The sequence below is a fragment of the Fulmarus glacialis genome, unplaced genomic scaffold (assembly GCF_000690835.1).
Source record: "Fulmarus glacialis isolate BGI_N327 unplaced genomic scaffold, ASM69083v1 scaffold3763, whole genome shotgun sequence".
Lineage (NCBI taxonomy): Eukaryota > Metazoa > Chordata > Aves > Procellariiformes > Procellariidae > Fulmarus > Fulmarus glacialis.
The window spans coordinates 26,535-42,729 of NW_009203429.1; the positions used below are offsets into that span (position 1 = coordinate 26,535).

Here is a 16,195-nt window from a genome sequence, read left to right on the forward strand (position 1 = left end):
GTATTTTTTTAGAAGTGATTGGAAGGTCCTGGTAAGTACAAAGCTTTCTCTTTCCCAGCACCAGTGCCCTGCTCCAGTCTGCTGAAATGGTCCAACAAAGGGAACCCTCATCTGCCAGTACTCTGGCAGGAATCCACTGAACTCCTATCCAGTTTCAAAGATGAGGTTATATGGGTCAGGATCCAGCTAGAAATCCCAAAGGCAGTACAATCATTCCCCTATTATTTACAGTAAGAAGAACCTGGATCATGCCAGATAACGTGATAACCCAAATATCCTGGATTATTATGAAATAGGTTGAAGAAGATGGGACAGAAACATACCAGTGATCCTGGCTGGAGATTCAGTCAAATGAGCTCAGGCTCAGCACTGGCCGAGTCATCTCCATCAGTAACACCTTCCTTGCAAGCAAGATCTTACATCCAAGGGTAACAGACAGTTGACTATGAATTCTGGTTGATTGACCACAAGTGTAATAGAGCTACTATTACACCCTGCTATTGGTACCTACCACAGATACTAACTCCAATCCAGGAGCTGCTAGAGAAATTGGAGGTTATGGTTTTCTTGGTTTTAGAAAAGTCTTCCTAAGAGGCAGTGACAAAGAACTACCTAACTGATTGTCAGCCTTACCCATTATGATCCATGTATTTCTTGAGTGACGGTGGAAGTACAGACAGGAAGGAGAGACAGACAGACAAGCCAAAAATAAACCTAAACAAACCTGTTATATTTGCCATTACAGTAAATAGGTCCTTTTCACCCAGCAGCTTCAAAATAACTACAAAAGATTTAAAACCATTTTTATCCCCACTTGACCAACAAGGAAAATGAAAATGGAAAAAGAAAGGGGCCTGGATTTCAGATGTGGTTTTGATTTGCTGCTTTCCACCCTCCCTTTCATCTTCACTGAATATGCAACTCTAAAGCAATTCTAAAAATCAGACCATACGTTATTTGGCTCAAAATTGCTCAGCCAATGGGACAGAATTGGATTCAAAACAGTGGTCACCAGTTGCCAAATCAAGTGCCTTACTCACTAGACAAAGACCCTGTCATTTCAACAGACTTAAAAACATAAAGTTTCAATAAAACTCAGTAAAAACTATATGGTTTCTGACATTTTACAATTTTAACTACATCCTATATTCTACTAGTCCTTTGTGGCACAGCAGCTAGAGGATCTTAAACCCACTCTCCCTGCCACGTCTTCCTCTGTATGACAGTATTAATTGCCCTTTATGTCACACTGTTTGCTTGGTCAACTCAGGCTAAAACTGAGACCAAGTGCTCCCTATACACCCTTAGTCTGAAGTTTACTGTGTCTTTCAAGGCTTGCAGCCTTGAATGCTTATCCAATTTTGCCAGCTATTCCAGTTAGAAAAGATATCCCCATCTCCCTTCAGATCTGCCCTCATTTTTATTCTTAAATCAACAGCACTGCACCAGCAGTACTGCTACAGGATTAGACATAACCATTTGGATCAAGAGCCCTTGCCATAGCTCAACTGCGGCTCTAAAGAAAGGCATCACAGTTACAGACTTTATACACTTCTTCGCACCAACCCTTTGCTAATTCCCAGAAGAAAGGCGGCAGCCAACACGCCTCCTCGTTTTGGTATTCCCCAGTTGTGAGGAAAAACCCTTTAGGACATGAACATAATTTCAGGACTTATAAGGAGATTTTGACTTAAAGCATTGCCAAGGCTGCTCTCACTTTCACTACGGGCTACAGCAGGCCCTCGCCAACTCTGGGGATCTGGAGAATGAGAAGTAACTCACATTTGTCCCAAAACTGCCAGACTCCCAAGGGAAGTCTGTTAAAACAGCCCTGATTCATGCTTTGACAGCAGAACTGTTCTGAGTCATAGTCTGGGTGGGGTTTTTCTTTCATTGGAAGAAAAGAGGAGAAAAGAAGGAATGGAGAAGGAATTAACTGAAATTTAAACAATGAAATAAATTCACCTGTACCGATGTTTATAACCTATGGATCCAAACTTGCTGAATTTTCTCGACAGAGAGTTTGATTCATTCTCTGGCACTCTATGTAGTTTGAAAAATAAAACAACAGAGTAAGTTACATAGATAGGTCTCAGTTACAGTCCCCTTCCCAAGAAAAGAAAAGTGAAATACAAACGCTATGTTCCAAAAAAATAATTTTCTGCTAGTTCCTCTTCATCCCTACCTCCACGCAGACTCTTATGGGGTTGAGAGCTCACAAAGCCATATTTTTATGCCCTCCTCTTTTGACTACACATCTCTTTATTTCAGAGTCTACTGTAAACTGCTGGCAACACCAGCCTTTTGCTTAATATTTCACAGGAGCAGGCAAAAACATCATGCCACAGTAATGAGACTGCAGGAGGGATTCTGAGCTGACTCATTTACAGCACTGCTAAAGCCAGCCCCAAGCATCCCATCGACCAGTTCCTAGCTAGACACCCTTGCACATTTCTGTTAGTGTTTTTGCAACACTAAAACAAACTGTTTTGAGATGTGTAATATTGGAAACATTTTATACACTCCAATAAGTAAGCAAAACATTATGGAAATTCAATGAGTCTTTCTCTGAAAACACAAAATTTCTGTGCAGTGTAGGAAATAGTAATGTCTGAAATCCAAAGACCTCACTCAAGTCAATGCTGCTACAGAAAATTTGATGGTTAAATACATAAAAATGTATATGGCAGCTTAAATCCTGCCATATACATTTGTGGATACTTCTGTTAAAGCCTACTTTATGCAACCTGAGATACTGTTTAAAAAAGAATTCTAAGACAAAAGAAACCACCAAACTACCCAATTTTAAAATTACCGTTTCACATCATTGTAAGAAAAGGGAAGGCGTCACTTTTCAAGAGCGTTCTGTAACCAAGAGCAAAAATGTGTTTCCAGGCAGCCAGCCTGTGTTATACCGCTGTGTAGGTATAACAAGCTTCTTACTCAATATAGTCTCCCTCCTTTTGGTAACGAAACCAGAACTTCTGCATCACTCACCTGAAAAACGTATGATGTTCTACACAGCATTTCCAGAGATGTTTGCATGTGATCTTGTTACGTGCTTCAAAAAAGAAGGAAGTTTCATTGCACTGAAAACAAACCAGAACAAATCAACGTTGTTAGGAGGGATTCTGCCAATGAAATGAATCTTCATTTACTGAACACAGGAACATCTCATATCAATGCACATAAGAAAAGACATCAGCATGAAGAAAAGCAGGTTCTATAATTCTGTAGAATTCTTCATTTAAAAGCAGTTTTCTTTTTTGTTTCTCATTGCTTCAAAACCATTATTTAAAGAATCAATTCCTTAGGTACAGAAATAGAGAAGAGAAAGGAGATTATTGAAACACTTCTGTTCCTTCATTCTTGTTCGTAGAGATCAGCTTTTTTCCTAATTAAAAAGCACAAAGTTTTTTTCAAATAGCATGTTTCTGATGTTTTCTGAAACTGCACCTCAGATGTCAAGTAAAAATATATTCCCAAGGCTCTGTTTAACAGTATACAAAAAGGCAAGAATAAGTGAAAGAAAGAAACTCAAGATTTGTGATAAACTAATATGAAGCAACACCACAGAGAGAAAATGCACAAAACAGTAACATAGAGAAGAATCAAAGTAAAACTGGAAATAAAAAAGATGAGAGGAAGGAAAGATTTAAAAAAAAAAAATTATCTAACTTCAGAATAATTCAAAATACTACGAAAAAGGTCAAAGGCAAAAGCCATAAAATCCTCCTTAAAATCTCTTACAGAAGACAACAAAAAAGAATATTCAAAGCTTAAAACCTAATCACTGGAAACTGGCAGTCAGTACAGTAGACATGAGAAAAAGGCAGGGAGAGATGAAAGAGAAGTCAGACACATACGAACTATAAAATACTTCCAACAGACAAGAAGAAGCAACAGACACATCACACTGCTTGTTTACAACAAGCTAAACATTCAAATATGTTCACATAAAATGCACTTCCATATATCTGTCACTCAGTAAAATTAAGTGCTCAGTTTTGTATCTGTGATTTGCACAAAGAATGAGTAGTCCCACTAACTTCAGTGTGAATCCTCAGCATGGTACGATACTGTCTGTTACAAAACTTAGTCCTAAAACCATTTCCCTGATACGTGAATTACAAAGGGGGTATGATTCATACCACTTTCGGCTGCTGATTTTAGGAAATTGATGCCCTTGCGCTAGTTATACTTCTGCAGTGCCATGCATACGTAGGTAAAGAGTTCTGGCAAGTTCCTCATACTCTTCATTTAATGAGTTATGGTGACCTGCAAGCACCTCGCAAACTGTGAACTATGAACAATATGTTCTCTAGAATTCAAAATTCCACCTCTAACAAAAACCAATTATATCTCTATTAACAGTTGTCAGGCAGCCTCGCAAAATCACAAATTACCTGCTCAAGCAGCCTTTCCTCCACCTTGAAACAAATAACAGTAACAATGACAGAACTTTGCACCTGTGGTTAGAACAATTAGATTTCATTCCCTGACAAAAAAAAAAAAAAAAAAAAAAGAATTGGAGATACACACATGAGCTTATTGTCTCCCATGGATTATTTTAGTTAGTTTAATGGCTGGCTGGAACAGCCCCATGGAATATCCAAGGAATGAAAATCATCCTCTAGTCTTCTCTCAAAAGCACCTTTTCCTCTCTAGGGGTCACAGCAAGAAAGAGTACAGTAAGACATATGGCCACTGAGAATACTGAAAACTAGGATTTATTTGAGATTGCTGTGCATAGCATAAAATGGTTATATAATAGATTAGTCCCATAAATATATTCCTACAGTTCCTTAAAATACAATTTCAGGCTTGATAGGGATCTTCATCTCTCTCCAGGAATCACAAAGGGTTTAACTTGGAGCAAAAATAAGTTTAATTTATAAAAAGTAAAACCAGAAACTTAAAAACTGAAGCTCTTCTAAAACAGAAAAAAAATCTAAGTAACTGGGGAAAAAAGAAGAAAAAACCTTCCTGGAGAATCTTGAAGATTGTCAAGGAGAAAAATCTATTTGTATTAGAATTTTCAAGAGTAACCATATTGTTCTTGCTCCTTTGGAAACCAGAAACAAGGGTCTACCCACTGTAAGATCATACTGCATTTTACATTTTTAAAGTTTTAAAGAAGACATGTCAAGGGGTACTTTTCATTTGCTTATTTTACACATAACAGAAACATAGCTTCAGATTTGATGATTTAATTTACATGACAATTTCTAGATCAGACTGTCATCTGACGTGATTTCATATAAACCCACACAAATATAGTCACCAATGCACTATTAAAGAATAATATCAGATCAGGCCTGTGGTATTGCAAACTTTATGCCATACAATGAGTCAATTTAACTTCTGTTAGGAAAGAACTCAATGACTCACTTTTAATATGCAGGATCTTGCTCTTTCTTTGCCCACTCCTAAATCTTACTTTTAGGCAAAGAATCCTCTGCTGCACTTAAATTTATTTAACTACATAATCTCAGAGGAGAGAGTTTGTGGGTTGGGGGAAGGGAGGGGCAAAGAGAAGCCAGGGGCGTTCGAGGTTTTTTTAGAGACTTTTTAAAATAAGGTATTTCTGCCGTACCTTACATTGGCCCAGTTCAAATGCCACTGGAAATCAGCGAAAGATTCCCATCTGGGAAAAGGTTTTATTTGTCCATTTTTTCTTCTTTTTTAAGTTAAAGTTTTAGAATTTTCCCATATACAGAACAAATGGCACATTACACATGAAAATCATGTGACTAAAAGAGGGACAGTATAGCTACGTTGCCATATGATTGAAAGATCTGACCAGCAAACATTACTGATTCCATCATTGGAAGGCATTATTTTCTAAGGTGGAAGAAAGCTCATCTTAGCTGGTAAGAAAAAAATTTTTATGACTAACGTGCTGAAACATCCATACTTAGAATGCAGCAATCAAAGGCACTCGGGAAAAAACAGCATAGCCCTATAGATCCAATTTATCAACAAGTTAGGGAATTCAGATCTGGAAAATGAAACAACTGCCTAAAAATCAGGGGACAGACCAACAAGCCTTCTGATAACACACTGAGGTTTATTTGTTTGAATTGGAAGGAGCAGCACGTGTCTGAAAACTATTGCCTCAGAATGGATGCTTGTAGTAAGTCAAACAGCACAGTTAAATTTTACTAAAGAGAGAGAAAGCAAGCCTAAAACATTCATCTCCAAGGTCTTTCACCAACACAGAAGAGACAATTCACCGTTTTTTACCTTTTCTATGAAGGGATTCAGTAACTTACTGCAATAATGACACTGCATACAGCATATCTAGGTTTAGCACTTCCTTCATTTACTTTTTAAGACTTTTTAAGGCTTGCAAGAGTACTATGATTACTCTCACAATTTATAAACACATATGTAAAAATTAAGCAGTACTGAAGGCAGTAATATCCTCCAGGTTTAATCTTTCTACCCTAAGGGAATAAATTGATTTGTATAGGTAAAGCAAGGTTGACTTTACCTGTTAACACCATGAACTTTTGTTTCTAATAAAGGCAACATTTTTAGCATCTTGAACAATCAGAATTTCTTACAAGTAGTGAGAGTTAGCTGCGGTTATTTCCTTATTATTCTCATATATTTGAACCAAAAGAAACAAAGACCTATTGTACTTTTACTAATGATTTATAGGCAATGACAATCCCAAACTCATTCAGTGTTGTTTGGTGCCTCACAAGCTACTCCCTGCTACTCATCCTGTTGCTTTTGGAGTGCCCAGTGTACTAAAGGTGAGGCATCGTAAACTGTGATGGCTCACTGCGTCCAGAGCGGTCCTGGTCATCTGCACACTCTGAAGATCTCCCCTCTCCTCTGAACCAGCTTTGGTGTTTGTTTATTCTTTCAGGAAGCCAGTTGTGCTTACCAAACAAGCAGAAAACCACTTATTTGGTACGGTGATTTTTGATCACATCTGTGACTCGCACCAGCAAGGGAGGGGGCAGGACCACATGGCCAGAGGCTGCAAAAGGACAGGCAGCAGCATCTAGCTGTTGAGCTCTTTGGCTACCTTCTCCCAATCCTGAAAAAGGCAAGACACTAAAAAATTGTAAGGACAAACATAAAATATTCCTCTCTTCTTAAATGCTTTAAAAACTTGTCCTGCAGTCTCCAAAACATGCTAAAGCTCATACTGCCATAGCTTCACCACCATTTTACCCATGGGAGGACAGATAGACTAGCACAGGGGATGCAGACAGCTTAACTATACTACAAGTTTGTAAATAGATGGACACTCAAACGTGCAGCCACAGCCCTTATCTGTTTTATGCTGCCTCTCAAATCAGCCAGAAGACTGATCTGGCAGGGCCTTTGAGATCTCCACTAAAGAGCTGGTAATTGGTACAGAGTTCCACCATAACCCCCCACCATTTAACTGGAAGACTGAAAGCATGTTACTAATGCCTTCAAAGGAGACAAGTCAGAGGGGTCATTGCTCTACCTAACCACAAAATGCCTCTGGAACTGCTAGAGCTGACAGACTAGTTCAGGAGTGCCCACACTGCCCTTTGCAAACAGCTGCCAGCTCGCTCTGCCACACCAGCGTGACTACACAGCCTTCAAGCTCGGAGCTGCTTTGCGCCCAGCTAGCTCAGGGCAAGCTCAAGTCCGCCTGGAAGAGAAGACACACACTTAAAATGATAGTTCTTCCCTCTGGGGGCCAGAAGATCCCTTGTTTGTGAAGTTTCATGGACGAGGGCCACTGTCAGTACAGTTACACCCATTTCGTGGAGCACTGCACCCATCCACAGATCAAAAACATTTTGAAAACCTGTGATTCAGAGCAGGCTTTAGCTGCTATAATTTATGACAAGATATATATTGGTTCCCACCAATCCAGGCCCAGAAAATGAAGAAGAAGAAAAACCCAAACCCAAAACCAGAGTAGGAACCCTGCCAGCACACACCACTCTTCCTAGTCACACTGAATATTAATATAGTATAAAGAGGGATTATATGCCATTACAGAGCACACTGCATGTACATGTAATACACGTGCATGTACATGTAACAGAAATACTAACACTAGCTCTGAAGCTACTGCTTCCCAACATTATTCTTTCCCAGGTTAGGCACATACCTGGATGCTATCAATTTTTAACTCCAATAGGAAATACTCTGGTTTTATATATTTACATAATGCATACCAATCCTAGCTTATGTAACAGACAATGTATTATTACCGGTTACACAAGGTCAATCTTTAAGAACATTATACAAGTCGGGAATTAAAATTAATAATGCTGTGCCAGTTTGCATAAAGCATGTCAAGATTGAAACAAACATATCTCAGTCTCATATTAGACCCATTAAAAAAAAGACTAAAGAAGAATTTACAAAAAAAGCCTTCCAGTAACACCTTAGTGGCAATGAATTTAAGTTTATGCAGGACTTTTAATCCTAGTTCTCCCTCAGAAATGTTCATTACTGAAGATTTTGCTGTTAAGCCTTGAACCAATCTTACAATCCTTCTACGATGGCTCAGAAAGTGGTTAAGAAAAGGCAAGGACACTCCCAACCAACCAAAACAAGCCAAAACCGTTCTATACGATGTATTAACACCACTGTGCTTGCTCACCTGCACCCTCCACTACCGCTTCGGCTTAAGTGGGTGCAAATGCAAATGACACAAAAGTCATTTGTAATTCTTAAACCATAATAAAGATCAAAATGCTGTTTTTGTCTGGAATTGAAATCTAAGCTAAATTGTGCTTTAGAATGGGAGGAACATCTCTTCAAAACCTGTTCAATCTTCCCAAGAAATTGCAAGAGGAATAAATCAAATTAAAAGTTCCTGCCTAGAACTTCCAGCTCAAGATGGAATATAGCTTGTGACAGGGCAAGAAGGGGTACAGCTGAACCACCTTATTAACGTAATTATTTTTCAGACTTTTGACACTTATAAAGAGCAGATTAAAAAAATAAAGGATATTTCCAGGGTTTTCTGAGACTATTTGAAAGAACACAAAAATCTTGTATTTAGACAAGTTTCAGCCACCAGAAAGGGGAGCACTATGTGCTTCGGAATTGCCCTGAAGTTCCTCTAGCATGCATCAGTGGTTGTTGCTGCTCCTGAGAACAGTTTTTACCAACTTCACCTTATGAATTCAGCTGAGCTGGGCCTCTTCATCTGACTAAGCAAGACTGCAGAGAAAGGCATGTCTTGAAAATGTGTAAATCATTTTTAATTGCACAGTTTGAGGGTTTGTTCTGACTTGAAAGAACCCAAATTTCAAAATCCCTCAAAACAAAAATTTCAGACTTCCAAAAGACCCTTCTCTTATAACAAAAAATAATGAAAGCAAGTGTTTTGCACATTCAACGCTTTCTGGCTTGGTGAAAGAGAAACATGAAAAATAACAAGTACAGAAGCTTCGCATACACTCTGCGAAGGAGTGAAATCATTCACGTGCATGTTCAGACACAGTGCAACCAAGTAAAAGGCGCTGCTACAGAAAACACTATGAGGTTGAGGGGAACAGTACAGAAGTACTTGGTACCTACAGGCAAAAAAGCTCCACATCTCTCACTCCTGCGTATTGCTACATTTACATTTCCAGCCTACACAATTTATCAAAGCATTTGATAATGTAAAAATTTCTCTATTTTGTTTCACGTCCTTAGTTGAGAGAGAAATCTAGGAAGCAAGCCGTGTCCCTCACAGGGGGAAAGCAGGGGAGGTGTGCTGTGCACCCCTTTGATTACCCACTTCCACACAGTGCAGTCCATTGTGATTAGGCTCTGTTCTGCTGCCCCGGGGAGGGGGGGCCCTTGGCAGCCACCTGTATTGCTGGATCGTTTCCAGCAAGGTTGCTCAACAGACATCCATGCTACCAGGAATTGTGCACAGGCATCAGACGGATCTCTCGGTTTTCTTAAAGGAAACTGCACGAAAATACACTTTTCTCATCTTCAAAAACTCTTGGCGATTGTTTGTCGTGTTGAGGGAATCCTTCCGTGCAGTCCTCGCAGGGGAAGGGTTCCTCATTTCATGCTGATACCTAGTGGTTTCACGGAAAGCCTAACATGTTTCTAGCTCAGAATACGCAGTATGGGTCCACTCGGGGGACAATGAAATCCTGATTCAATGATTAACACCACTGAAAAACAGTTTCTGTCAGCTGGTCCAGGTCATTAGTCTCACATGTCAGGACAAGTCACGGATGGCCAAATATTAAGGGCAGTATTTTGTTTATGAAGGGGCAACAGCAACAGCCCTAGGGAGAAAACATATAACACAAGCAAAGTAGTGAAAGATAAAACGAAAATACCAATGGCCATGCTTGCACACAATAGCAACAGGTACGCAGGAAAAATATAAAGAAGTTAAATATACAGGAAGTGTTCTCATGGAAGGGATATGAAGAAGTACAAGAGATCACACTACAAAACAGGAGAGGTGAAGCACCTTTAGTATACGACAGGAAGCATAAGTATCTTCTGCTCAGTAAAAGGTCAGGTTTGTGGACAGTGAAACAATGTAAACAACAAACTCAGCAGCCATAAACATGGCTGACACAGGCACCCCCACAGTGTGTTTTTTAGGTAGCCTAAGGACACGGACCTGTACGTTTAGACTGCCATGTCTGCCATCTGCCAAGGAGATCAGGATGTCCACTTCCACCCCGTTAGCGGGAACTACACATTCACATTCTTTCGGTAGGTTTGAAAAAATCTCAGACAAATCTATTAAAAGGGAGAACAAAGATGCTACCACAAGTAACCTCGTGCAGGGGAAGAGCAACACTTCAACTGTACTAAAAGCACCAACACCTTTCTCTTGATGAGCAGGTGCGAATAAAGGTATCCAGCATGTGGGGACACAAAACCAAAATCCAGCCTGCACAGTTTTCACTACAATATGGAAAGATTCAGACAAAGTACTCAACATATTCAGAAACAACCTGCTCTTCCCATTACGTGATGTTAACTCCTTTGCTACATGCCATAAAGCTCCATCTATGACACGGGAACATCTCCACTACTACTTCTTTTCCTGAACCTTCTCTGGCATTCTCCCCAATTAACTGGAAACAGGTAACACGTTCCAGACTTGGTATACCGCATCTGAAACAAGGAAAGTATTAATTCCCTGGGCCGTAAAGTGACATCCCCAGAGGCAGGATGAAGTAAAAATGGCACATTTACTGTCCTGTTGCGTACTGCAAACTCATGTCCTACGTGGAAGGACAAAGAATAGCATTATTCCGAAAAATGGAGGAATTTGAAAGAAATTAGTGAATTAAGTTTTCAAGGAGTATTGGAACATACAGTCGTATAAATACACTGATGAGCTTTTCCCCCTCTGGGTGAAGAACAAGCATAAATTGTTATGACAGCTTTAATCCAGAGACTAAGGCTACTGTTTACTTATTCCAATACATAATTTTGTTCAAAGTAACACCACCAGAATGCTTAAAAAAAGGGAGAGGAGGATTTTTCTGGGCCATTTTGGCCTTTCCTTATCTTATTAGGATATGAAACAGTGTAGAAACACTTCAAATGAGTATTAGTTGCAAAGGAGATTTTAATGATGGTACACACCCTTGTACTTACTGTTCTCTTGAACAATTTCCTAAAAGTACCTGTCGAGACTTGAAATTACCAAGTGCTGTCAAAGTGTTTGCCTTATGATCACAATAGTAAGTGTTCACCAGCCATCAACATTCACAGTCTCAACTTAAGTACGTTTTCCAAAGCTTCTAGATTTTCTGTTCAGCATGTTAAACCTTTGCAATTCCACATGGTTCAGACAAAAACTATATATATATGGCATCAAACAGAAACTACAGCATCACTTCAATGCAATTCACTCTAAGTCAAACTCGGACTTGTTTATACATGAACAGGCATTCACCCTTCACATGAAACATCGAGAAAAGTTTTCCCAACCTTCCCCCAGCCTTCAAACAACTCTCCGATTTCAACAAACACACCATCAGAAACAAAATTCCCATAGGTCACCACACCAAATAGAAACAAACCACTTGGGAGTAACAAAAGCATAACGTGCCAATACATCTACAGAGGCACAAGAAATGCTGTCCAGGACAGAACCAAGACAACCACTCAGGGGTACACTTACATTTCCCAGAACATACCGAACATACCAAACAGCCTCATGGAAAAACCATGGACGAGACTAACAACCACTACACAGAGGAATGAAGATATGTAGATCATCAGTAAAGGTGAACGCTGCCAGCAGGTTAATACTTCTTCAAAACTATAAACTTTCAGTCCTGATATTCCAAAGAGACCTACAAAGTATTTTCAAAAAATAACTCAGCAAACTAAACTTATAACTCAACCAGATACCAAAAATCACAGATAGACTGCAACTATTTGTTTTACTGCACTTCATAATTTTCCAAAACACTCTTCTCCTCCCCCCCTACCTCACATACTTCATAGGCGATAAATATCTTTCTCTTTTTTCCACTGACTTTATCTCAAAACCTCTTCTCTTACTATCAACCTGCTATCCTTGCTCCACTGGAACTAACATTGTTTTCTCTCAAATGGTCTAATGAAAAACTGCGACAAATGGGTCTTGAGCTATATTATGTGGCTGCTTCTGTTTCCAAGGTACAAAATTACTTGTGCGTCACAGATTTGTGAGTTTTCCTCCATCCACATTTTGGTTAATAGTAGCTTTCCCTGTAGATTTAGTCTAGTTTAAAAGCACTATGTAACACCATAAACAAGGCATTGCAGAAGTAGCCTACTCTAATTTACAGAGCACAACATATAATGATAAAGGTTTGTTATAAAATTCCTACTTCAGCACTGTTCTGCTGAATTTCTCTCCCCTTGACTGCAAAACATGGACTGAAAATCTTTCTTCCTCCTCTTTCTTTAATAAAACTGCAAGCACCATCAGGAACATACTACGCTTGAGGATAAGGTAATCTTCTTGCAGTAACTATCAATAAAATTCATTTCACTTTGATGGCTTCTTGCAGTAAATTTCCATAAAATAAATTAGACTTTGATGGACACACAAAATTTCTCACTTCATTAGATCTGAGATTACTTTTTTTTTCCTTTCAGGCTTAAATAAAAACTTACATCTTTTCCCAGGACTCTAAGTTCAAACTGTGTTTCCTTGAAGTGAACTTTTGTAATTCTAGGCCTGTAAAAAAAAGACAGACAGAACTTCATGAGACTTTAATTTCATGCATAATAAAATATAAAGTTGTATACATTTATATACAAAGACAAAAAGGAATTCACAAGTAGATTTTTTTTTCAGGTATGCACGAGATATCAACAGAAAATTAGCAGTTGTTAAATATTTCAGCATGACTATGGTAAAGGTGAACTATTTTTTTCAATACTTGGATCATAAAAGAATTAAAAATCCATATAATCCAGACAAAGATTAGGAATTCCAATTATACTTTTTTTTTTTTATTGATACAATTAACCTTTCAAGTAGATACCGCAAATCATACATTTCCATACAACAACATCGTTACTGTTTTAGCACAGACTGCACATTTAAATTATACATACCAGAAATATTTTCCTACTTGTTTTTTATTCTTGTAGACAACAACTCCTATGGGTGTTAATCCTAAAAAATATTCAGATTTGTTTTCACCCTAGAAAATAAAAATGTATGTCATTCATACAGTTGCAAGCTGTATCACTGTAGCAGCAAGGTCTAGTGAGGAAGTCAGCCTGATGACCAGTTTGAACATACTGTTTCACTCTCTGTGCAAATGGCAAAATAGTCATTGATCTGCTGATGAAAACTCCTATACGAAAACTTGTAGGCATAGAGGCAGAGAGGCAAGAAAGAAAGGCAGTGAGGAAAAGAATGGGAGATTCCACATGCCATGGTGAAAAAGAAGAACAACTTCTTTTTTTTAAGAAATTACTTTTGGCTATTTGGCAAACGGCCAAAACTCAGAAACGAAACTCTTTATTCAGACATGAATGCAACAGACATCTGAACTTTCAGCTGAAGGTAAACAACGATCTTCTGACCTATTCTACTATAATATAACCTCACAGCTGCCTTCTCCCTCCTAAAATAGTATGACCTGCGTACTGCTACCAAGTGAAGTAGCTCCTTTGAGAGATTCAGAGCATTTTTTTGTTCAGAATGGGTAGCCACATGCAAGAAATAGCCGTGTGCATCATCTCCTCCAAAGGAAACCGTTCCTGAGGTCAGTATCCAAATTGCAAACCACGTCGGGAGAGAACAGGGTGAAAACCCTGGTGCCGAGTGGCAGAAGGCCCCCACCTCCCCAATATACAGTCAGTAACCAAAATCAGATGCACTCTACACCTGAAAGAGTGCAAACCTTAGTGCATGAGGTTAAAAGAAAGTCAGTTGCAAAAGCTCGTTCATCTCCCTATCTGAGGCAACGAAGAAGAGCCCTGCAAGCTCTAAACCAGCACGAACCGCAAAAAATATCAACTGTGAGACGGACTGGCTGTGGAAAGTGTCCTTCTGTGTGGCTACTGATGTGAGAAAGCTCAAGCGAGCTCTGCCTGTGCTCCACAGTGAACTAACTGCTACAGGCAACTTTACTTTTAATACGTCCAAGCGGGGCAAAGAACTAAATCTCTTCACGTGTGCAGCTTCAGTCTCAAATGAGCGCTTCTGTTGCTGTTGTAATATAAATAGAAACGATGACATTCATGGGTCAGACTTGGGCATATTATAACTCACCCCTCATTACCCAGGCAGGGATTTCATTGCACAGAAAAAGCAAGGTAAGAGAAAAAAAAAATTCCAGGCTCTGCTAATTTAATATGATTTTGTTGGATCATGTTGAATCTTGTTCCAGTAACTCCCCCAGCTTTCTACGAGTGGGAGGGGCACAGGGCATGGGATATGAATACAATTAAGCCACAGGGTGCGTTAAAAAATACTTCATATTGCAGGCTACACAATTTTCAGCAGTAAATACATACTTAATCTTCTGGTAGTATCTTGATTTCTTTATTTTCTTTCAAGTAATTTTACAAAGTACTGACATCTAACTCAGTGAACTATCTATCTACATTACAACTCCCCATTTGAACTTCTGATTTTCTTTTATTCAAAAAAACCTGCCACAAGCGCAATTATTCAAACAAGATAGAATGATGTTTCCACCAGGAGCACATAGCCTCCAGGTGATAACTTGGATCCAATCCCAACATACATGCTGTTTTACAAAAGAAGTGGAGAGTTTTGCTGAGGCAATACAGACAACTTGCAATGCTGCATGATACAGCAGAGGAAAAGCTGGAAAGGTACTCTGGCAAAACCTTCATAACGAATATTAAAAAAAGCCAGACATGCTGCTGCTACCCCGCCCTACTTTTTGCAATGGTATTGAAAAGGTTTCAGGACACAATTGCTGTTATTTACACAAGAATAATGTGCAAACTTCTTGTGTCAAAGACAGAGGTTATAACCCTCTCTCATCTCTCCTGACACTTGCACTAATTACTTATTTATCTGAATTGTTTTTTCCAGAATGCAACTGGTTGTCATTTATAGGTGTAACACAATCACAGCCTTTCATCTGAAAACCATTAAGCTTCCATATGCATGAACGACTGAATCCCCTCAGTCTGTAAATATGTTTTCCTTTGCATTTCTTAAGTACAGCGTTTCCTTTCAAGTTATTCTGTGGCAATTAAACTATATAAATACAAGAAAATGTTTTTCATTTTTACCAAGTTTAAAATATTTAAACAATACTTACATAAACAGGATGGAGATCCACTCCATACATTTCCAGAGATTTGGCCACCCCTAAGTAGTTCACTTCTGCCTCAGCAGACTGTACACAAAATTCTGCGTTAAAAACTTTGCACTTGCAGTCAACATATTAAAATAGATCTTACTAATAAATACACTTTGCTGGACAGGTATGCAACCCTTCCTACCATTTGTTTAGACTGCCATTATCCTTTCAGCACTGTACTTCTGCTCGCTCTAAGTGAGATTGGACAGTAGGCACAAACTTCTACTAAACTCTCTGCTGTAAGATCCTACCACAGATATATGCTACCATATATACAAGGTATGCTTACTACAGTGGCTAATCTTTTCCCTGCTGTCACAAACACACTTCAGACACTCCACTTTTAGGCTTGAATATGCAAAATAACTTTTTCCCCCACTAACTACATGATTATTAATAAAGCAGGA

At 38.9% G+C, this 16,195-nt stretch overlaps 1 protein-coding gene across 1 annotated transcript in view; it reads right to left on the reverse strand.

Moving 5' to 3' along the window:
* Nucleotides 1–16,195, reverse strand: part of EPB41L4A (erythrocyte membrane protein band 4.1 like 4A) — a gene marked incomplete at its 3' end in the record, with an annotated part of 67,150 nt that overhangs the window by 23,490 nt on the left and 27,465 nt on the right. Inside the window, 5 exon segments of the mRNA XM_009574619.1 lie at nt 1,966–2,043; nt 2,998–3,089; nt 13,105–13,168; nt 13,552–13,640; nt 15,747–15,824. Coding sequence (XP_009572914.1) covers nt 1,966–2,043; nt 2,998–3,089; nt 13,105–13,168; nt 13,552–13,640; nt 15,747–15,824 — 401 coding nt within the window.